The sequence below is a fragment of the Oncorhynchus kisutch genome, linkage group LG19 (genome assembly GCF_002021735.2).
Source record: "Oncorhynchus kisutch isolate 150728-3 linkage group LG19, Okis_V2, whole genome shotgun sequence".
Lineage (NCBI taxonomy): Eukaryota > Metazoa > Chordata > Actinopteri > Salmoniformes > Salmonidae > Oncorhynchus > Oncorhynchus kisutch.
Genome location: NC_034192.2, coordinates 25,394,617 through 25,415,353, shown reverse-complemented (window position 1 = coordinate 25,415,353; position 20,737 = coordinate 25,394,617). Strand labels below are relative to the sequence as shown.

General features: G+C 46.4%; 1 protein-coding gene across 3 annotated transcripts in view; it reads left to right on the top strand.

Moving 5' to 3' along the window:
* The window catches only part of LOC109864486 (fibroblast growth factor receptor-like 1), a 67,703-nt gene extending 58,117 nt beyond the window's left edge, over positions 1–9,586 (top strand). For all 3 annotated transcript variants that reach the window (XM_020452321.2, XM_020452320.2, XM_031797545.1), the window contains 4 exons: positions 3,216–3,293; positions 4,209–4,493; positions 5,032–5,385; positions 5,856–9,586. In XM_020452321.2, coding sequence (XP_020307910.1) covers positions 3,216–3,293; positions 4,209–4,493; positions 5,032–5,385; positions 5,856–6,268 — 1,130 coding nt within the window. In that variant the 3' untranslated portion in view covers positions 6,269–9,586. The remainder of the gene's footprint in view (positions 1–3,215; positions 3,294–4,208; positions 4,494–5,031; positions 5,386–5,855) is intronic.
* Positions 9,587–20,737: the final 11,151 nt, after the last annotated feature.

The window sequence follows — 20,737 nt, the reverse complement described above, 5'->3', positions numbered from 1 at the left end:
TACACTATTTCTTACTAGTGCTTTAGTTGTAGTCTGGATACCAGTCTTTTTAGCTAACATTCCACTCCTGTCATTTGCCAAAGAATGTTAGCAAATGTTAGCTGAAAAGGTACCCAGGCTACTTTAGCTGTTCATTTGTTAGTTTGCCCTTCCTAGCTGCTACAGGGGAGCTTCAGAGCAGCTGGGTCCAGGCTCATATAGGGCAGTGGTACAGGGCACAGAAAAGATAGCCCAGGGGCCAAGAGTCAGCCCAGTTTTGGCCCTCTGTCTCTCCTGGTGCTGAGGTCCCAGAGAACCCTGCCCTGAAGTAGGATGTTGCGTGGTCCAAGTCGATCCCCCCTCTGTGCCAGTAATCCCTAAAAGAGTAGAGGAAATGCTTAATGCCGGGTCAATCCTCCGCTCGACAGAATAAGGCATCCCTAAATCTGACTTGCGCTTCCTTCCCATGTCAGAGAGCAAGGCACCCTGGGTAATGCACATGGATTAACTTATGAAATGGGCTGAATACTGGAAACAGTTCACAGAATGTTTAAACGTTCATATTTCGGACCGAGATAGATGCGTAATCACAATGCGTAATCACATTTAGTAAATAGTATTAGTCCTAAACTTTGTTGCCTTGGCTCAGTCTAAAATAACTTTAAAAGAAGCAAGTATCAGGTGGACAGCTTAGTGAAAAGGAACGTGTTTGATACCATTCCATTGACTCCATTCCAGCCATTATTATGAGCCGTCCTCCCCTCAGCAGCCTCCACTGTTGTGGAGGGCCTCTGCGAATTGAGTCTTTCAATGCAATCCAAGCATACATAGTTTGGCCATTAAAAGCGATTAAAACTCACACACCTAGGAAATGTTGTGAAATGTCAACATTTAATAGCGCTGAATCAGTCATGTTTAATGAACTTTGAAAATGTTAACACTTCAAAGATGCATCTGGTGCGATTTTGACTGTTTTTTTATCCTCAACAGGTTGTTAATCCGTCAGAAGTGTTGTTCATTCTTTTGTATGCGTGTAGTGGGTAATGCAGTAAGGTCTGTGCTGTGACCAAGGCTCGTAAATTTCCCCCTCCGTTAAGAGCCAGCCGTTAATACAGACCTGTGTAACAGCACCGAACTGTAATTTTTTCCATAAGCTAGGCTCTGGAGTTGTATAAATCAGAGTGCTGGGGGTGAAGACTGTAGCTAGTGCTGCACACTGTCAATCCTCAGGAGCTTTGAATGTGTTGAGTTGGAATAACAGTCCCTCTCGAATTTCAGTCTCTAGTTTCTGCTCAAAAGGCAGAAAAGATTACAGTAATTAGTGTGGCTTTGAGATAAATCTTAATTAGTTTGAAGCTGGGGGGGTAACCTTGGTCCTGCAGGGACTAGGTGCTATTTTGATAGTTTGGTTTAATGTCTGTGTTTAGTTGGGTGTAATGCTCTTGTCCGACCATCTTTGCATCCGTTGGTTATTATCTGATATTGGGTACATCAATCTAAAACATGTTGTGGTAACGCTCTGGTTCTGAGAGTTTTAACCCTTCACCACTTAAGCCACAATTGAACTGTGAGTTGGCTTGGCCTGGTATCAACTGCTTGCCAGTGAATAAATGTGGACACTGACCCACCCACCCTCTTACTACTAGACTAGACTGTCCATACTGAGAACCAGTGTCTCTAAATTAAAATCCTAGAAGGACATGACCTTGTTGGAAAACACAGCCCTACACCAACACCTGACTCAGGGATTTAAATTTCTGTTGACCAAACACCTGGCCCTCTCGAGCTACCAGCCTCGTTACTTGGCAGACATGAAAGCAAATAAACTGTGGGGTTACACAAACAGTCCTGTCACAGGGCACCCAAACAGTAAATGTGTGAAATGCCGCACACTGTTGTGCCTGAAGAAAGGGGAAAATGAGTTTATTTTATTGAGAAACCTGACATCCCTCATACTGCATGTCTTTGTTTGACTTTCCATAAATCAGGGAGAGTTTTTGATGGGCGGGCTGCCGCGGGTGAGGGGGGGTTGATTTTCTGCAGGCATGGAGTGATGTTTGGATGTATATCAAGAAATCTATTGCTATTTCATGGAGGCTATATGACTGTATGTTTTTCTAGGCAAGACATTTGGCTTTTGATTAAAGGGTAGGGATCTGATCAAACGAGGGTGCGTATTGTTATTGAGTACAGCTGAACTTGAATGAATGATTTTCAACATGTTCTCTGTGTGTGTGCTCAGATTTAAGTGCACAGTGTAATCAAAATAACCTCTCATAGTGCCTTTAGTGTTTGAATGTGCATTTGACAGACTTGAAGAAAGGGTACTGTGGAGGGAGGGAGTGTAGGGGCCCACTGTAGGGGCCTAGAGTGTAAGGAGCATTACTGAGTGATAATGAAGCTGTCAGATGCCCTATCATCAGTGGTGCTCTCCTCTCTTCTGAACATGCCGGTCATGTGGTGGAGGGAGGAGCTGGGGAGAGGGTGGTGTAACCAGAGTACCATACAGCAACTCATTTTACCACTTAGTCAGATATTACCATCCAGCACTATAAAAATACTTTATTCTTTTTTTTCTATTGGCATTTCAAATATATTCTCAGTCCAAATAGCTGAATCCAAAGACATTGTCTTCAAATCAATGCACGTGGAGCTCGCAGGTGGTCCAAGACAGTTCTCGGCTCGCTCTTTTCACAAGCATCGGTTTTTGATTGAGATCTTCAGCGCAGGCCAGCCAGTCCAATATTAGCACAGATGGCCACTGACAATAGATAAGTAATGTATCCGTTTAAACAAGTTTCCACTGGTTTACCCAGTCCCACCTGTTGTAACGTCTGATTCTTGCTTCTCTGATGAACTGCTCTGTGAGAGTATGGCCACATCTTGAAGTGGTTTTGTGGCGTGAAGTATAGCAGATCTGTTTGGCATTGACTCATCATTGTTAATCCATCTCCTGGAGTGAGATACTGGGGGTGGCAGTACAAAGCTTTGAGCAGGACGAGTCACAGAGAGGAGATAGGAGATATGATCTGGGGTCTTCAGCATCGTGTCCCATGTTACTTGACACTGGATTCTGGTTCTGTCCTAATCCCACTCCTACAGCCATTAGAGCGTATTGGGTCACAGCTAGAGCTGTAAAGGAGGTTACAGTGAGTTATAAAACTTAGTTTTTTTTTCTCCCACTGACCGTAATGCCCTGCTACCTTTGTCTGTCTTGTCTCTCTCTCTGTCTGTAGATGACGCCAGCACTGGGAGGGATGGAGCTGGAACAGCGGGAGACGCAGAATACAGCACTGACCAGTCAGGGAAATTTGGTAAGACACTGAGCACTCTCTCTCTGACCTTTATCTCTTGTTTCATCTGACCCTAGTTCATTTAGAAACAGGGCATTCTCTTACTGCTGGGTATGTAGTGGTCCGTACTCTACCCCCTAACTAGAGTACGGACCACTACATACCCAGCAGTAAGAGAATGCCCTGTTTCTAAATGAACTAGGGTCAGAGTTTTGCATCTGGACACACCTGGACCCACTCTGCCCTGTGTGTGCTTCTCTGACACACACACACAAATAACCCCCCACTCACCTCAACAGCAGGGTACTGTTTGCTTTGGTAATTGCCTCTGACAGGCCAGAGAGCAAGCTATTTAAGTGAAGTGTGATTGGGGAAACATTCCACCCCCCCCCCTCTCTCTCTCCGTTGGCTGCCCCTTGGACTCAGTGGCTGCAGAATGTAGCCATGTTCTACCCTGATCACAAGCGGGCTGCCATGAGTATTTTTGCACTGTGAAGTGTGGTGGTGAAGTGCTCCCACTGAGCTGTGGCACTCTCTGCTCTCAGCTCTCTAGAAGGCCAGACCAGTCTTATCAAACTGGAGTCCACTACTGTATATATTTTCTCCTATTGACTCAATCTCAGCACAGTTTATATAAAACAAGCGTTGAACTGCTGAGTGAAAATTATTTTGTGAAGGTGCCCCTTGGAATGTTACATTATGCTGAGTAGTGCTACCACACCAGAAATACTGTTGGGTGTTAGAAAAGTTGTCAAATAAACAGACCTTAATTATTTTCTAAGTCATGCAGCGTGATTCATTGCAGTATTTAATAGCTGTCTGATGTGCATACCATTATAAAACTTGTAAAAACATTCCTGTGATGTTCTCCCCAACAACACCATTTCTTTGATTGTAAACGCACTTTATTGCAAACAACCCTTTCTTTGATCGCAGTCCGACCACGCTTCACACAGCCAGCCAAGATGAGGAAGCGCGTGATAGCCAGGCCAGTGGGCAGCTCAGTACGGCTGAAGTGCATGGCTAGCGGGAACCCTCGTCCAGATATCGTGTGGGTGAAGGACAGCAAGCCGCTGACCCCTGGGGAGGTGGGTGAGGGCCGTAAGAAGAAGTGGACTCTGAGTCTGAAGAACCTGACCCCTGAGAACAGTGGGAAGTATACCTGCCACGTTTCCAACCGGGCTGGAGAGATCAACGCCACATACAAAGTGGAAGTCATCCGTAAGTTTGGTCACTTACTTTCAGTATAGATTTATTCGTTGTTGGTTGATTCCTAGACTTGGGTCAATGTTGAATGGTAAGGTTGGATTAGCATTGAGCTAGGGTTGAAGTAGAGTATTGATGCAGTTGAGTTTGGAGGTTGGGCATGAACTAGTGTTCACTGGCCAAATTGGTTTATAGTTGAGGTTTGGGTTTGGTTTTAGGTTGGTAGTGTTGATTTGAGTGTTGAGCTGTGAGGTTGGGTTAGAGGTGGGCTGGCTTGGCTTGGCGAGTCTCAGGCTCCCTCTCTCTATCGACATCTGCTCCTCATTGTATCCCAGCTGTGTGCTGACTTCAAAAACACATGTTTCTACCAAACACAGAAGCGGTGAGGATGAAGTGAATGCAGCTTGTGCTTTCTCGTGTCAAATGTGGCATTTTCTCCATCAACCTCACTATTCTAGCCGCAGCACGGAGAAAGAGAGGAAAGGAAAGCGCTGAACATGGCAATAACGTTGCTGTTAATATGAAAACTATCTCCTTTGTCTTTCCATCATAGAGCGGACAAACTCCAAGCCCATCCTGACCGGCACTCATCCGGTGAACACCACAGTAGACTATGGTGGCACAACCTCGTTCCAGTGCAAGGTGCGCAGTGACGTCAAGCCGGTGATTCAGTGGCTGAAGCGGGTGGAGCCGGGGAACGAGAACAAGTACAACTCCACCATCGAGGTGGGCGACCATCGCTTCGTGGTGCTGCCCACGGGAGATGTATGGTCCAGGCCAGATGGCTCCTACCTCAACAAGCTGCTCATCACCCGCGCCAAGGATGAGGATGCTGGCATGTACATCTGCCTGGGCGCCAACACCATGGGCTACAGCTTCCGCAGTGCCTTCCTCACTGTGCTGCCAGGTGAATGGAACACCCTGCTACACCCTTACCTTGTTACACCCTGTTTAATCATAACACTCTGTTACAACCATATAGCACCCTACTACACCCTTACTCTGTTACATTCTTAGTCTGTTACATCCTGTTTAACCATAACACCCTGCTACACATATACCCTGTTACATTCTTACACTGTTACACCCTATTTTACCATAGCTACACTCTTACCCTGTTACGTTATTACTCTGGGTACACCCAGTTTAACCATAAGACCCTGCTACACCATTACCCTGTTAGATTATTACTCTGTTACAACCATGTCATATCCTGTTACATCCACAACCAAACAAAACATGGCCTCATGCACAACTGAAGTGTTTTTTGTTGTAATGGTTTTATTTTCTACTGTATGTATTCTCCATCAAGTTTTAATAGTGACATTTGACCAAGCTTCTCATAACTCCTCAAATCTCATCTTCTCTCCCCTCCAGATCCAAAGCCTCACCACATCCCTGTCCCCACAGCCATCTCTCCTAGCCTGCCCTGGCCTGTGATCATTGGCATCCCAGCCGGTGTGGTGTTCATCCTGGGTACTGTTCTGCTGTGGTTCTGCCAGTCCAAACACCATTGCTCCTCTGGAAGGGTAGTTACCACCCACGCCTCACAGCGCCCGCCCCCCCGGGTGTCAGCCTGCCCACCATCTAGCGGGGACAAAGACTGCCTGGGCACTCTCACCTACGAGGAGTACATTACCCAGCAGCAGCAGCTCCTTCTGGCCCAGGGAGGCAACGGCCTGGAGGTCCCCAAAGTCTACCCAAAGATCTACACGGACATTCACACACACACCCACTCACACGTGGATGGCAAAGTGCACCAACACCAGCACATTCACTACCAGTGTTAGTTGCCACTGTCTCAACAGGGATGCTCATATGTACAAAAGCACTAATTAATGCAGTGTTGGGTCGGCTCCCACCACCTACACCTTCGCCTCCTCCACGTGCCCAGTCCTGCCTTGATCCTACAGACCCAGACAAACAGTCTGAGCCCGGGTGCTTCACACAAACCCCCTGACTGCTACATACTGTTCTGTACTGAACAAAGCCTAGGGGAACATGGATCCAGTCAGGATAGAACCCTCCATGAGGTACAGAACAAGGGACATGGCAATGCCGTTCAGGAATCCCACATGTAATAATGTGAGTCCAAATGGAGTAACATTTCATACAGACATTTCACATTAAACTCCACTCTGCAGAGAAATAGAAACATTTGTTTCTCTAGTCTAGAACAATATGAGCAAACTCACAGTGGCTGAAATGAGTGAATGTATACATTTAGCTATGTCTCATTTGAGTCTTTACTCTGTATGAAAATGGCAGCATTTCCTGCAACACCCCATCTCCTCTCCGGCCTGCTTTCATGTGCAGTGACTTTGGAAGGGGCTAAGAGGATCATGTACATTAGCTCTGGATTTTTGTCAGATGCACAACCTCAGCGAGTAACAAAAGGAGTAAGGTGCGAGTAAGAATCCTCATGTGCCATCCTGAGTACCTCAGAAGCAGGTCAACCAGCAGAGACAAAGCGTGATTGAGTAAACAAAGGTCGAATGTATTCTGTTTCTCAAAATGGTTATCGTCAAGGAAAGGACCTGCAAGGCATTACAATATATATTTGTCTATTGTATGTGTACGTGAATGGAAAATTATTTATCTGTAGTAGGAAATGGTATGAAATCCTTTAAAGAAGTTTTCTTTACTGGAGGTAAAGGTCCCTAAAGCGTGAAACACACAGAATCTTACTACCAATAGACTGCCGATAGGTACATGTTTCGTGCCGACCCGGTAGCGTTGTTTCTACTTGTAGAATTGCAATACTGTTCAGTGGCCAACGACTTGACTTTGAGCCAATCAGAGAGCATGAACCCCCACGTGGGGAACCCAACGAGTGACAACATAAAGGAAAAAAGAGGGCATTTTCTCTGTACATCCACGGTCATGAGCCAGTCACACTTCATATGCAACGTAGGCTATGGACTGGTAGCTAGCTAAGTGCACAGACTAGAGGTCTTCACGGGTCCAAAATGTTCTGAAATGGACCTGGGGCTTTCGCACCCTGACCCGATATAAATACATTTTTATTTAGAGACCCGAACAGACGCGACGAGATCGAGACCCGTTCCGAACAGACCTGGTCGGAGCCAAACCTGATTAGATCTGAGTAAGGGAAGCAGCAGAAAAGTCATTTTTTAAACTACTTTATTAACCGGAGCTAATCAAGCGTGAGGGGAGAGAGAGGTGCCGCTCTAGCAGGTGGTGGAGCATGGTGGGAGAGACGGCAACCAACCAAGCCAACTCACGAGATAGTAGACTAATTGCTTCCATAGCTAGATTATTTATGATCAAATATGATACTTGTCTTGACTGCATCAAGCCGGGAAAAGCTAGCTAACTTTACGTAGCTAGGCTAATTGAGGCTGCGGGCGTGTGCTTTCTCATCCTACAGTTACAAATAACAACAACTCCACTCAGAATATTAAGTAGCAGCCTTCCCATTGGCTCTTGGTTGTTGTAGCCTATCCTTCTTCTTTAACTTTTAATTCCGGCATTTTTATTCCATCTTCCATTAGATATCTCCTAAATGTGCCACACACTTTTGGTTCTAGGACTGAATAGCCTATTGCCGCTTTGATGACTTATGATTGGCCAACAACAACATGCGCCACGCTCCACTCTCGTGAAAAACAGCATAAATGATCAATATTTTCTCTCTCTCTCTACAGAGTCGCATTCGGATATGTACAGGCTCTTCCGGACAAGTCAGTTAAAATTACACATACCGGCAGCCTTTGACAATCATATCAGATCCGACCCAGACCCGTGACATTATTTAGAATTCTGGATCCGGACCCGCTCGGGTCTTGGGTATTCAGGTACAGGTGGATCATTGAAGACCTCTAGCACAGACGCATTGCACACAACACTGAATACTTCTTCCAATTTACTAACCACTGTAGCTAGTATTGACATTATAATTAAATCACAATGGATTCATTTACATGAAACAGCCGCCTGTGTTAGCTGTCGAGTTAGTGCAGTGTCCTTAGCTAGCTATGTTGTGCTAGCTTGTGAATATGCTGACTTTAGCTAGCTAGCTAAACATTTGGCTATGGGCTAGCACTGGCACTATGGGATTATGGAGAGTGAATTAAATTGGTCTGACCCGGACCTCCTGGGCACCCAATCACAAAAGAGTCATTCAATTCTTGAATGCTCGTCCCTACTTACCACAGCCACAAAGTCATACAGGCCGCCTATTCTTACAATTTCTCAAATTAAAATGTGACATTAAACCTAATCCTAAATGTAACCATAAACACACTGTTAACCTTATGCCTAACCTTAAATTAAGGCCAAAAGCAAATGTTCGTTTAAATGAATTTTTACTATAGACAAGGTTGACTTTGTGGCTGTGGTAACAAACCTTTTAATTCTCAGGTGACAATCTTTCTTTTTGTCTCTTGTCCTTTGTATGTGTGTGTATAATGTGTGCATAACTCTGACCACTATATGAAAGTGTGTAATATGTCTTTGACTGCTCATGTAATGGCACCCTTTTTAAGCTTTGGGAAGGGAGACGGAAAGCTTGCCAAAAACCAAATAACAGTATGTCAAGATTGCTGCATTGTCTGTGAAAAGTGTCCTCACCCGAATTGTTCATTTGTTTTATCCCAGTGTTTATGTGTCAAAGCTAATGGACTGCCAGATTATTAATCCATGCACTTATTCCAAGTATGTTGATAGTGTTAAAGTTAAGCTATTGCTCTCAGCTTTCTTTTGAGGAATCTAGGACCATGGAATATCCCATGTCGAATTGACTTAAACATGTAAATCCTAAGTAATTGTCTAGACTAAGACAGTGTATTTAATTTATTTTCATAAGCAAGATATTTTTTTCTCCTACAATTGAGCATTATGTCATTTTTGTATCCCAAATAAAGACCAACTCGTCAGTGGATTACATTTTGTCGTATAGTTACAGTGTAAGCTATATAGCAAATACGTAAGTGTAAAAAATATTTATATGTGCCGTTCAGATATATGGTAATCTTTGTATTGACAATCTTGTACAGTCTATTGTCTTTTAGGTTAAAAAATATTTTTGTCACATGGAAACATTTTAATCATTTTATTATCACCATTAAAATGATAGTAAATCTTCACAATTTGTGTTTGATATTAAGTTGTTCAGTAAATAGTGCTGTGTACAATGTATTGTGAGAGTTCAGTGACCAGCCGGAGGAAGACGACACAACAGCACCCTCCTCAGAGGATTGGTAATCAGTGTAAAGCCAATTAGTACACAGCTGGGCCCACTAATTGCTTTGTGTCTTCCTCTAAATAGGTGTGCCAGGAGAGGAGCTGGGGGAGTATTGGGAGTAGAGACGGGGACCTGTGAGGACGTCGGTTTTTCCTACCTCAGAGAAAGCTTCTGTGACTGGGCACCTTGTCTCTCTGTTAACCTAGGCAGGCTTTAGGTAGAGAGAAGCGTGCCTCCTGTTATGTGTAGACGATAGTCTAAGACAGGAGTAGCTGTTTGTTGTTTTGCTTTCCCTTTTTGGCCACAGCCTTTTGGTCAACGGCTTAGTTTATGTTTATTTGTTTTGTTACTCTGGTGTTTCAGTGTTGGACGTTCCCTGAGTTATTTTGGCCGGAAAAAGAAGACCCGTTTAGTAAACGTTACAAAAGAAAAGGAGTCACAACCACTGCCTCTGGTCTGTTCATTTCATGCCTCCCGCCTGTGTTAGGGTGCTTTGGACAAGCTGAGCCATTCACAACTGGTGGAGAATGCAGATACTTTGAGGCAAGACCACAACCTTTCCCAGTGGCTGTGGTTTATAATTTTTGTATTTATTATCGGAAGCCCACTACACCCGCTGATAGGCATGAGCGAAGAATTGCTGCATCAGCTAACGGCCTGCACTTTCGCCCAACAGGAGACCTTAGACCTTCTCCAGGCCGAAATAGTAGACCGCCCGTTTCCCAGGGACTGTAGGATGCCCAATGTCAACGTGCTGATTCCATGTCTGACGGAGGACGACGATGTGGAGGCCTACCTTCTGGACTTCGAACGAATGGTGCAGAGATAGAGATGGCCTCAGGACGAATGGGCGGGCCGCCTGGCTCCCCTGTTCACAGGCAACGCCCCAGGCGTACTATGACATTGTGAGGAAGGGGCTGCCATGGATTATTCATGTTTGAAGGCGGAGATTCAGTCCCGCTATCAGCTGAACCCCAGAGGTTAGCAGGATAGTCGACAAGGCCAGGCCAGCACCGAGCCCCATAGTCAAGACTTTTGGTATGGTCATGCCTCAGGGCCCTATACAGTGTTTCAAGTGCACCACATATGGTCATATGGCTAGACACTGCCCCAGTGTAGACATCCCTATGCCCACAAAATAATCAGCCACCCCCCATGACCAGGTGGAATGTCCCGCACCACAGGTATGTTGGCATGTGGAGCTGGCCCCGGCTCGGTGTGTGCCAGTGTGTGTAAGAGGGAGGACTGGGAGGCCTTCCTGGATTCGGGAAGCATGGTGTCTCTGGTACAGGAGGTCATGGCCAACAAGCCCCGTCTCGAGGCGGAAACTGCCATAGCCTGCATCCACGGGGACACCAAATGCTACCCCACAGTCCGAGTCAGCTTCCATTACCCCTGCCGGGAAGACTACCCTGATCGTATGACGGTACCGGTGCTACTGGAGAGGGACTGCCCCCTGTTCAATCTTCTGTGGAGGAAGGCGGGGCGAGGGAGTGGCCCCGATAGATCACGCAGACAGACACAACTCTAATTGCCAAGCACTGGCTCACTCAGAGCTCACCCAGAGATGCCCTCGATGGCGCCCACCGCAGGGGAAGGGATGAGATGAAGCTAAGGAGGCGTGGCAGGGCAACCGGGATTCCTCGTCAGACCAGGGGGAGGAAGGAGATGACTGGCTAAGGCACTTGTTCCAGGAGACCGCGGAGGAAGGCACCTGGAGGGGATCGAGAGCGACCCGGCGGTGCCGGTTCTAACCAGACTACCGTTCCGAGGTCAAGTCGACGAGCTCCAGAGGGAACAGTTACGCCAGGTGTTTCTGGAGTCAGAGGGAGAGCACCTAGAGGGGGTTTGGCACGAGTCATCCAACCAGGAGCGCCCCCTCCCTCGCCCAAAAAGCAGAACTTCACCCTGTCGGAAGAGCTAATGGGCCAACACCGTGACCCTGACCTTCACTTGGCACTGCTGCCAAGCGAACATACCGTAACCCTCTTATCCCTCTCCCAATTATTAAGACCCCGTTTGAGCACATAGCCATAAACCTGGGGCGACCCCTTCCGACATTCTGCTTGCGGACATGAGTATATCTTGGTGGTGGTGGACTATGCAAGGAAGTTCCCAGAAGCTATTCCCCTGAGGTTGATGGCAACGAAAGCCATAGCAAAGGAACTGTATCTAATGTTCTCCAGAGTGAGCCTCCCGGCCACCATTCTGACCAATCAGGGCACGCCATTCATATCCAGACCGATGAAGGATCTGTGTCAAACAAATAAGGACTGGTGTGTACCACCCTGAGAAGGACAGACTTTGTGAACGACTGAATAAAACCATAACAAGCGTGCTATGCTGGGTGGTGAACATGGACAGGAAGACATGGGATATGTTGTTGCCCCACCTCATGTTTGCGCTCCCGGTTGTCTCCCAGGAATCCACGGGCCTCTCGCCTTTTGAGCTGCTCTTTGGGCGGCCCTGAGGGACAGGAAGAATTGGGATATGTTGTTGCCCCACCTCATTTTCACACTCCAGGAGTTCCCCAGGCTTCCACAGGCTTCTCGCCTTTCAAGCTGTTCTATGGCCGCCCATAGAACAGCTTGAAAGGCGAGAAGCCTGTGGAAGCGGCCCTGTCGCAGCATCCTTGACTTATCCAAGGAGGCCTGGGAGAATCAACCCTGCCTGTACCATTTCCTCATCGAACACGTCACCTTCGTGAAGGACCGAAGGGCAGGGAAATTGTTGGTGGTGATGGCCAAACCAGAGAAAACTCAAGCCCCGGCATACAATAGAACGGCCCAGCCACGACAGTTCTGCCCAGGAGATAAGAAACTCCTCCTCATCCCCACGCCGGAACACAGGCTCCTGGCTCAGTGGCAGGGCCCATATGTGGTGACAGAGCAAGTGTCCCCGGTCAACTACAGGGGGAGTCAGCCCGGACAATGGCGCAGATATACCACATCAACCTGTTGAAAGCATATGTGGATGAGAGGCACAGGTGCTTATGGGACTTAAGTCAGACGGAGAGGAACGTCCTCCAGAAAAGGTGCCTTTTGGCACCACTCTTACGGCTCAGCAGACGCGAGATCTTGAAAAGGTTGTCCACCATAACCAAAGGGTCTTGGTTAACCACCTTGCTCTGCCATCACATAGTCACTGAGCAAAGGAAGGTCCATCTCCAACCCTACAGGGTACCAGAGGCACGCCAGGAGATGGTACGGAAAGAGAGGAGGGAGATGTTGAAGATGAGTGTCATAGAGCCGTCCACCAGCAAATGGTCCAGCCATATCGAGCTGGTGCCAAAACCCGATGGGTCTATTCGCTTCTGCAATGATTTCAGAGCCCTCAACACCATCTCCAGGTTCGACGCCTACCCCATCCTGAAGGTCAATGAGCTGATCGAGCGGCTTGGGAAGCCAGCTGTATGTCGATGGTCGACCTCACAAAGGTGTACTGGCAGGTGCCTCTGGGCCCCGAAGACCGCCACAAAACCGCCTTTGCCAGCCCGGATGGAGTATTTCAGTACGTTCGCCTCCCCTTCGGCTTGCACGGAGCGACTGCCACCTTCCAGAGGCTTATGGACACGTGGTTACATCCTCACCGGGCCTTTGCCACATTGACGACGTGGTAATACACAGTCAGGACTGGGAGGACCACCTCCGCAAGCTGCACTCTGTGCTGGCCAGCTTGGAGGTGGCCAGCCTGACAGCCAACTCAAAGAAGTTACACATGGGACTGAACGAGGCTGAATACCTTGCCTACACCATCGGAAGCGGTCTGATCAAACCTCAGTGCAACAGGTTACTACAGGCAGTTCATCCCAAGTTATGCCACCATCGCCACCCCATTGACCAACATGACTAAGAAGAGGAACCCGGTGAGGGTGGTATGGACATCAGAAGCCGAGGGGGCGTTCCTCCACCTCAAAGACACGCTGTGCTCGGAGCTGGTGATGAGAGCCACAGATTTCCAGCAGCCCTTCACTGTCCACACCGATGCCCCAGCACCAGCTTGGGGGCTGTTCTGTCCCAAGGGGACGGGTGGAGGAACATCCCGTCCTATACATAAGCTGGAAGCTGTCCCAACAGGAAGCGGAAGTATGCGACCATAGAGAGGGAGGCACTGGCAATTAAGTGGGCACTGGAATACCTGAGGTACTATCTCCTGGGGAGGCGATTCCGGCTGGTCACGGATCATGCGCCCCTCCAGTGGATGGTGGTCAAGCAAGACACGAACAGCCGAATAACAAGATGGTTCCTGTCGCTTCAACCTTTTAATTTCCAGGTGGTTCACCGATTGGGGAGAGCCCACAGCAATGCAGATGCGCTATCCCATCGAGACCCGGAAGTCTCGTCTGGAGGAAGACGACACGACAGCACCCTCCTCAGGGGATAGATACTCAGTGTAAAGCCAATTAGTACACAGCTGGGCCCATTAATTGCTTTGTCTTCCTCTATGGCAAGAAAAAGTATGTGAACCCTTTGGAATTACCTGGATTTCTGCATAAATTCATCAAATTTGATATGAACTTCATCTAAGTCAAAACAATAGACAAACATAGTGTGCTTAAACTCTCCTATACACTTCTTTATAAACTCAGTCACCGTATCCGTGTATGCGTCTAGATTATCTACCCGGAACATATCCCAGCCCACGTGATCAAAACAATCCTGAAGTGTGGATTCCGATTGGTCAGACCAGCATTGAATAGTACGAAGCACGGGTACTTCCTGTTTGAGTTTCTGCCTATAGGACGGGAGCAGTCAGATTTGCCGAAAGGAGGGTGGGGGAGGGCCTGGTAAGCATTCCGGAAGTTTGAATAGCAAATGTCGAGAGTCTTAGTAGCGCGAGTAGGACAGTATGTTATGTTGATAGAACTTCGGCAGCCTAGTCCTCAGATTTGCTTTGTTAAAACCCCAGCTACAATAAATGCAGCCTCAGGATATGTGGTTTCCAGTTTGCATAAAGTCCAGTGAAGTTATTTGAGGGCCATCGAGGTTTTGGCTTGAGGTGAGATGTAAACGGCCGTGGCGATGACGGAGGAGAATTCTCTTGGAAGATAATATGGTCGGCATTTAATTGTGAGGTATTCTAGGTCGCGTGAACAAAAGGACTTGAGTTCCTATATATTCCTATAATTACACCATCAGTCGTTAATCATGAAACACACCCCTCCGCCCTTCTGCTTCCCGGAGAGATATTTATTCCTGTCTGCGCGATGTACTGAGAATCCTGCTGGCTTTATCGTCTCTGACAGAATATCCAGAGAGAGCCATGTTTCCGTGAAACAAAGTACATTACAGGCCTTGATGTCTCTCTGGAAAGAAATCCTTGCTCTAAGCTCATCAACGTTGTTTCCCAAAAACTGAACATTAGCAAGCAATATACTTGGAAGTGGTGGGTGGTGTACGTGCCTCTAAAGTCGAACCAGCAGCCCGCCTCGAGTGCCTCTCCTCTGCCGGTGATGTTTTGGATTGGCCTCTGGAATAAGTTAAATTGCTCTGGGGAGAGTGAACAAAGGATCTGCTCCAGGGAAGTCGTATTCCTGGTCGTAATGCTGGTAGTTCTGGTGAGTTACCGCCGCTCTAATATCCAATAGTTCTTCCCGGGTGTCTGTAATGACACAAAACATTTCCTGAGCTAATAATATAAAAAATTGTACTTAAAAAACGAAATACTGCAAAGTTTCCTAAGACCTATTCAAACACAATGTTTTCCAAAAGTTTGCTGAGCACTTGTAACAGGCTGATTGGTCGGCTGTTTGAACCATTAAAGGGTGCTCTGCTATTCCTGGGTAGCAGAATGTGGCAGATGTGGCAAACAGGAGTCACAATGTATTCTGTTACCAACCTCAGCAATTACCATCCAGGTTGTCAGTACCAGGTGGTATGTCCTTATTTTACAACACTTTTTTCACCTCTTCCATGAGGGAAATGTCACAGAGCCATAGAAATGAGGGGACAAAACACATTAAGAGATTAGAAACAAACCGGTGGAAAGAGTTCTGACATATCCTACTAAAGTAGAAGGACTGTTACTTCAATTACATTTCACTCAAGTCGAGGTAAAATGACAGGTGTAAAAAAAACAATAGATCATTTAAAAAGTACTCGGGGTAAAAGTAATTGATTTTCTTTTAAAATAAAAACATTGACCTTGATAATACTACTATAAATTTGTTCTCCAAGGTGGCATAGCAGTTCAGACGTCTTTTGTCCTCGTCTTGTCGTGTCCTGTATATATATATATTTACAACTTTTTCACATACATTTTATTTTTATTTTCCATCAACTCATCTTCAAAACACTCTCCTGCAACCCGCCTCACCAATGTATATTTATAAAAAAGTATTATTTACCTCAGATCTGTAATCCTCCAAGAAGCTAGCCAGAAACTCCAAGAAGCTAGCCTGAAACTAGCCAGAAGCTAATCCAGAAGCTAGTTCAGAAGCTAGTTAGCTCCTTTACTGGCAAATCGTTAATATTCAGCTAACCACGGTTTGTGGTCATCAGCTATCCTTTAGCTCGAAAATCTATCGCCAGTTCTGTACGGCGCAGCGCGGCTCGGAACGGAACATACCGGACCAATTTTTCTCTCCATGTCCCTGGACATTCATACCCGGATCTCACAGCTAGCTAGCTGCTATCCGTGTGACCATCGGCCTTCATCAATTATTCCGGAGCTAGCAAGCTCCGTCAATCACTCCTGAGTTCCATCAATCACACCTGGGCTGCAGTCACCTATCCGGACCCGTTTTACTGCCTTCGCGGAGCCCCACCGGGCCTTCACAACTGGACTGCCGACGTTATCTACCCGAAGGAGTTATTCGGCCGGCTCCTCCGTCGCGACGTTACCTGAACGCCCATCTGCGGCCTGCTAACCGTTAGCTGTCTTACCGGCTGCTATCTGAATAGACAATCGGACAATTTTTTTATTATTATTTTTTTTAAATTATTTTTTAAATTATTATTATTATCTTTTCTTCTTGGGCCTCTATAACTATATCTATTGTTTTTATTTTTGTTGTTGTTGTGTGATTTGGATTAATCCCCTCTACCACACGGAACCCCACTAATCTACTGACGGAACGTAAGGGGTGGCTAACAGACCTCCATCCTATGCTAGCTTGCTACCGATGCCCTGGCTAGCTGTCTAAATCACCAACCAACCTCTCCACTCACCGGACCCTTTTGATCACTCGACTAAGCATGCCTATCCTTAATGTCAATATGTCTTGTCCATTTCTGTTCTGGTTAGTGTTTATTGGCTTATTTCACTGTAGAGCCTCTAGTCCTGCTCACTATACCTTATCCAACCTATTAGTTCCACCACCCACACATGCAATGACATCTCCTGGTTTCAACGATGTTTCTAGAGACAATATCTCTCTCTTCATCACTCAATACCTAGGTTTACCTCCACTGTATTCACATCCTACCATACATTTGTCTGTACATTATACCTTGATGCTATTTTATCGCCCCCAGAAACCTCCTTTTACTCTATGTTCCAGACGTTCTAGACGACCAATTCTCATAGCTTTTAGCCGTACCCTTATTCTACTCCTCCTATGTTCCTCTGGCGATGTAGAGGTGAATCCAGGCCCTGCAGTGCCTAGCTCCACTCCTATTCCCCAGGCGCTCTCTTTTGACGACTTCTGTAACCGTAATAGCCTTGGTTTCATGCATGTTAACATTAGAAGCCTCCTCCCTAAGTTTGTTCTATTCACTGCTTTAGCACACTCTGCCAACCCGGATGTTCTAGCTGTGTCTGAATCCTGGCTTAGGAAGACCACCAAAAATTCTGAAGTTTTAATTCCAAACTACAACATTTTCAGACAAGATAGAACTGCCAAAGGGGGCGGTGTTGCAATCTACTGCAAAGATAGCCTGCAGAGTTCTGTCCTACTATCCAGGTCTGTACCCAAACAATTTGAACTTCTACTTTTAAAAATCCACCTCTCTAAAAACAAGTCTCTCACCGTTGCCGCCTGCTATAGACCACCCTCTGCCCCCAGCTGTGCTCTGGACACCATATGTGAACTGATTGCCCCCCATCTATCTTCAGAGTTCGTGCTGCTAGGCGACCTAAACTGGAACATGCTTAACACCCCAGCCATCCTACAATCTAAACTTGATGCCCTCAATCTCACACAAATAATCAATGAACCTACCAGGTACCTCCCCAAAACCTTAAACACGGGCACCCTCATAGATATCATCCTAACCAACTTCCCCTCTAAATACACCACTGCTGTCTTCAACCAAGATCTCAGCGATCACTGCCTCATTGCCTGCATCCGTAATGGGTCAGCGGTCAAACGACCTCCACTCATCACTGTAAAACGCTCCCTGAAACACTTCTGCGAGCAGGCCTTTCTAATCGACCTGGCCGGGGTATCCTGGAAGGATATTGATCTCATCCCGTCAGTAGAGGATGCCTGGATATTTTTTAAAAATGCCTTCCTAACCATCTTAAATAAACATGCCCCATTCAAGAAATTTAGAACCAGGAACAGATATAGCCCTTGGTTCTCCCCAGACCTGACTGCCCTTAACCAACACAAAAACATCCTATGGCGTTCTGCATTAGCATCGAACAGCCCCCGTGATATGCAGCTGTTCAGGGAAGCTAGAAATCATTATACACAGGCAGTTAGAAAAGCCAAGGCTAGCTTTTTCAAGCAGAAATTTGCTTCCTGCAACACTAACTCAAAAAAGTTCTGGGACACTGTAAAGTCCATGGAGAATAAGAACACCTCCTCCCAGCTGCCCACTGCACTGAAGATAGGAAACACTGTCACCACTGATAAATCCACCATAATTGAGAATTTCAATAAGCATTTTTCTACGGCTGGCCATGCTTTCCACCTGGCTACTCCTACCCCGGACAACAGCACTGCACCCCCAACAGCAACTCGCCCAAGCCTTCCCCATTTCTCCTTCTCCCAAATCCATTCAGCTGATGTTCTGAAAGAGCTGCAAAATCTGGACCCCTACAAATCAGCCGGGCTAGACAATCTGGACCCTTTCTTTCTAAAATTATCTGCCGAAATTGTTGCCACCCCTATTACTAGCCTGTTCAACCTCTCTTTCGTGTCGTCTGAGATTCCCAAAGATTGGAAAGCAGCTGCGGTCATCCCCCTCTTCAAAGGGGGGGACACTCTTGACCCAAACTGCTACAGACCTATATCTATCCTACCGTGCCTTTCTAAGGTCTTCGAAAGCCAAGTCAACAAACAGATTACCGACCATTTCGAATCTCACCATACCTTCTCTGCTATGCAATCTGGTTTCAGAGCTGGTCATGGGTGCACCTCAGCCACGCTCAAGGTCCTAAACGATATCTTAACCGCCATCGATAAGAAACATTACTGTGCAGCCGTATTCATTGATCTGGCCAAGGCTTTCGACTCTGTCAATCACCATATCCTCATCGGCAGACTCGACAGCCTTGGTTTCTCAAATGATTGCCTCGCCTGGTTCACCAACTACTTCTCTGATAGAGTTCAGTGTGTCAAGTCGGAGGGTCTGCTGTCCGGACCTCTGGCAGTCTCTATGGGGGTGCCACAGGGTTCAATTCTTGGACCGACTCTCTTCTCTGTATACATCAATGAGGTCGCTCTTGCTGCTGGTGAGTCCCTGATCCACCTCTACGCAGACGACACCATTCTGTATACTTCCGGCCCTTCTTTGGACACTGTGTTAACAACCCTCCAGGCAAGCTTCAATGCCATACAACTCTCCTTCCGTGGCCTCCAATTGCTCTTAAATACAAGTAAAACTAAATGCATGCTCTTCAACCGATCGCTACCTGCACCTACCCGCCTGTCCAACATCACTACTCTGGACGGCTCTGACTTAGAATACGTGGACAACTACAAATACTTAGGTGTCTGGTTAGACTGTAAACTCTCCTTCCAGACCCATATCAAACATCTCCAATCCAAAGTTAAATCTAGAATTGGCTTCCTATTTCGCAACAAAGCATCCTTCACTCATGCTGCCAAACATACCCTTGTAAAACTGACCATCCTACCAATCCTCGACTTTGGCGATGTCATTTACAAAATAGCCTCAAATACCCTACTCAACAAATTGGATGCAGTCTATCACAGTGCAATCCGTTTTATCACCAAAGCCCCATATACTACCCACCATTGCGACCTGTACGCTCTCGTTGGCTGGCCCTCGCTTCATACTCGTCGCCAAACCCACTGGCTCCATGTCATCTACAAGACCCTGCTAGGTAAAGTCCCCCCTTATCTCAGCTCGCTGGTCACCATAGCATCTCCCACCTGTAGCACACGCTCCAGCAGGTATATCTCTCTAGTCACCCCCAAGACCAATTCTTTCTTTGGCCGCCTCTCCTTCCAGTTCTCTGCTGCCAATGACTGGAACGAACTACAAAAATCTCTGAAACTGGAAACACTTATCTCCCTCACTAGCTCTAAGCACCAACTGTCAGAGCAGCTCACAGATTACTGCACCTGTACATAGCCCACCTATAATTTAGCCCAAACAACTACCTCTTTCCCAACTGTATTTAATTTGTATTTATTTATTTATTTTGCTCCTTTGCACCCCATTATTTTTTTATTTCTACTTTGCACATTCTTCCATTGCAAAACTACCATTCCAGTATTTTACTTGCTATATTGTATTTACTTTGCCATCATGGCCTTTTTTTTGCCTTTACCTCCCTTCTCACCTCATTTGCTCACATTGTATATAGACTTGTTTATACTGCATTATTGACTGTATGTTTGTTTTTACTCCATGTGTAACTCTGTGTCGTTTTATCTGTCGAACTGCTTTGCTTTATCTTGGCCAGGTCGCAATTGTAAATGAGAACTTGTTCTCAACTTGCCTACCTGGTTAAATAAAGGTAAAATAAATAAAATAAATAAAAAATAATTAGCTAATTTCGCTAAGGTTACTTGAACTTTGTTAGACATGATCTTCTCCATGCATTACATCGAAAAAGGAAGCGAGGAAATGAATGTTCAGTAGGAACTAAGTTCATTTAATTTATGAGTTGCAACAAGGCACATCTGTATGTAGAA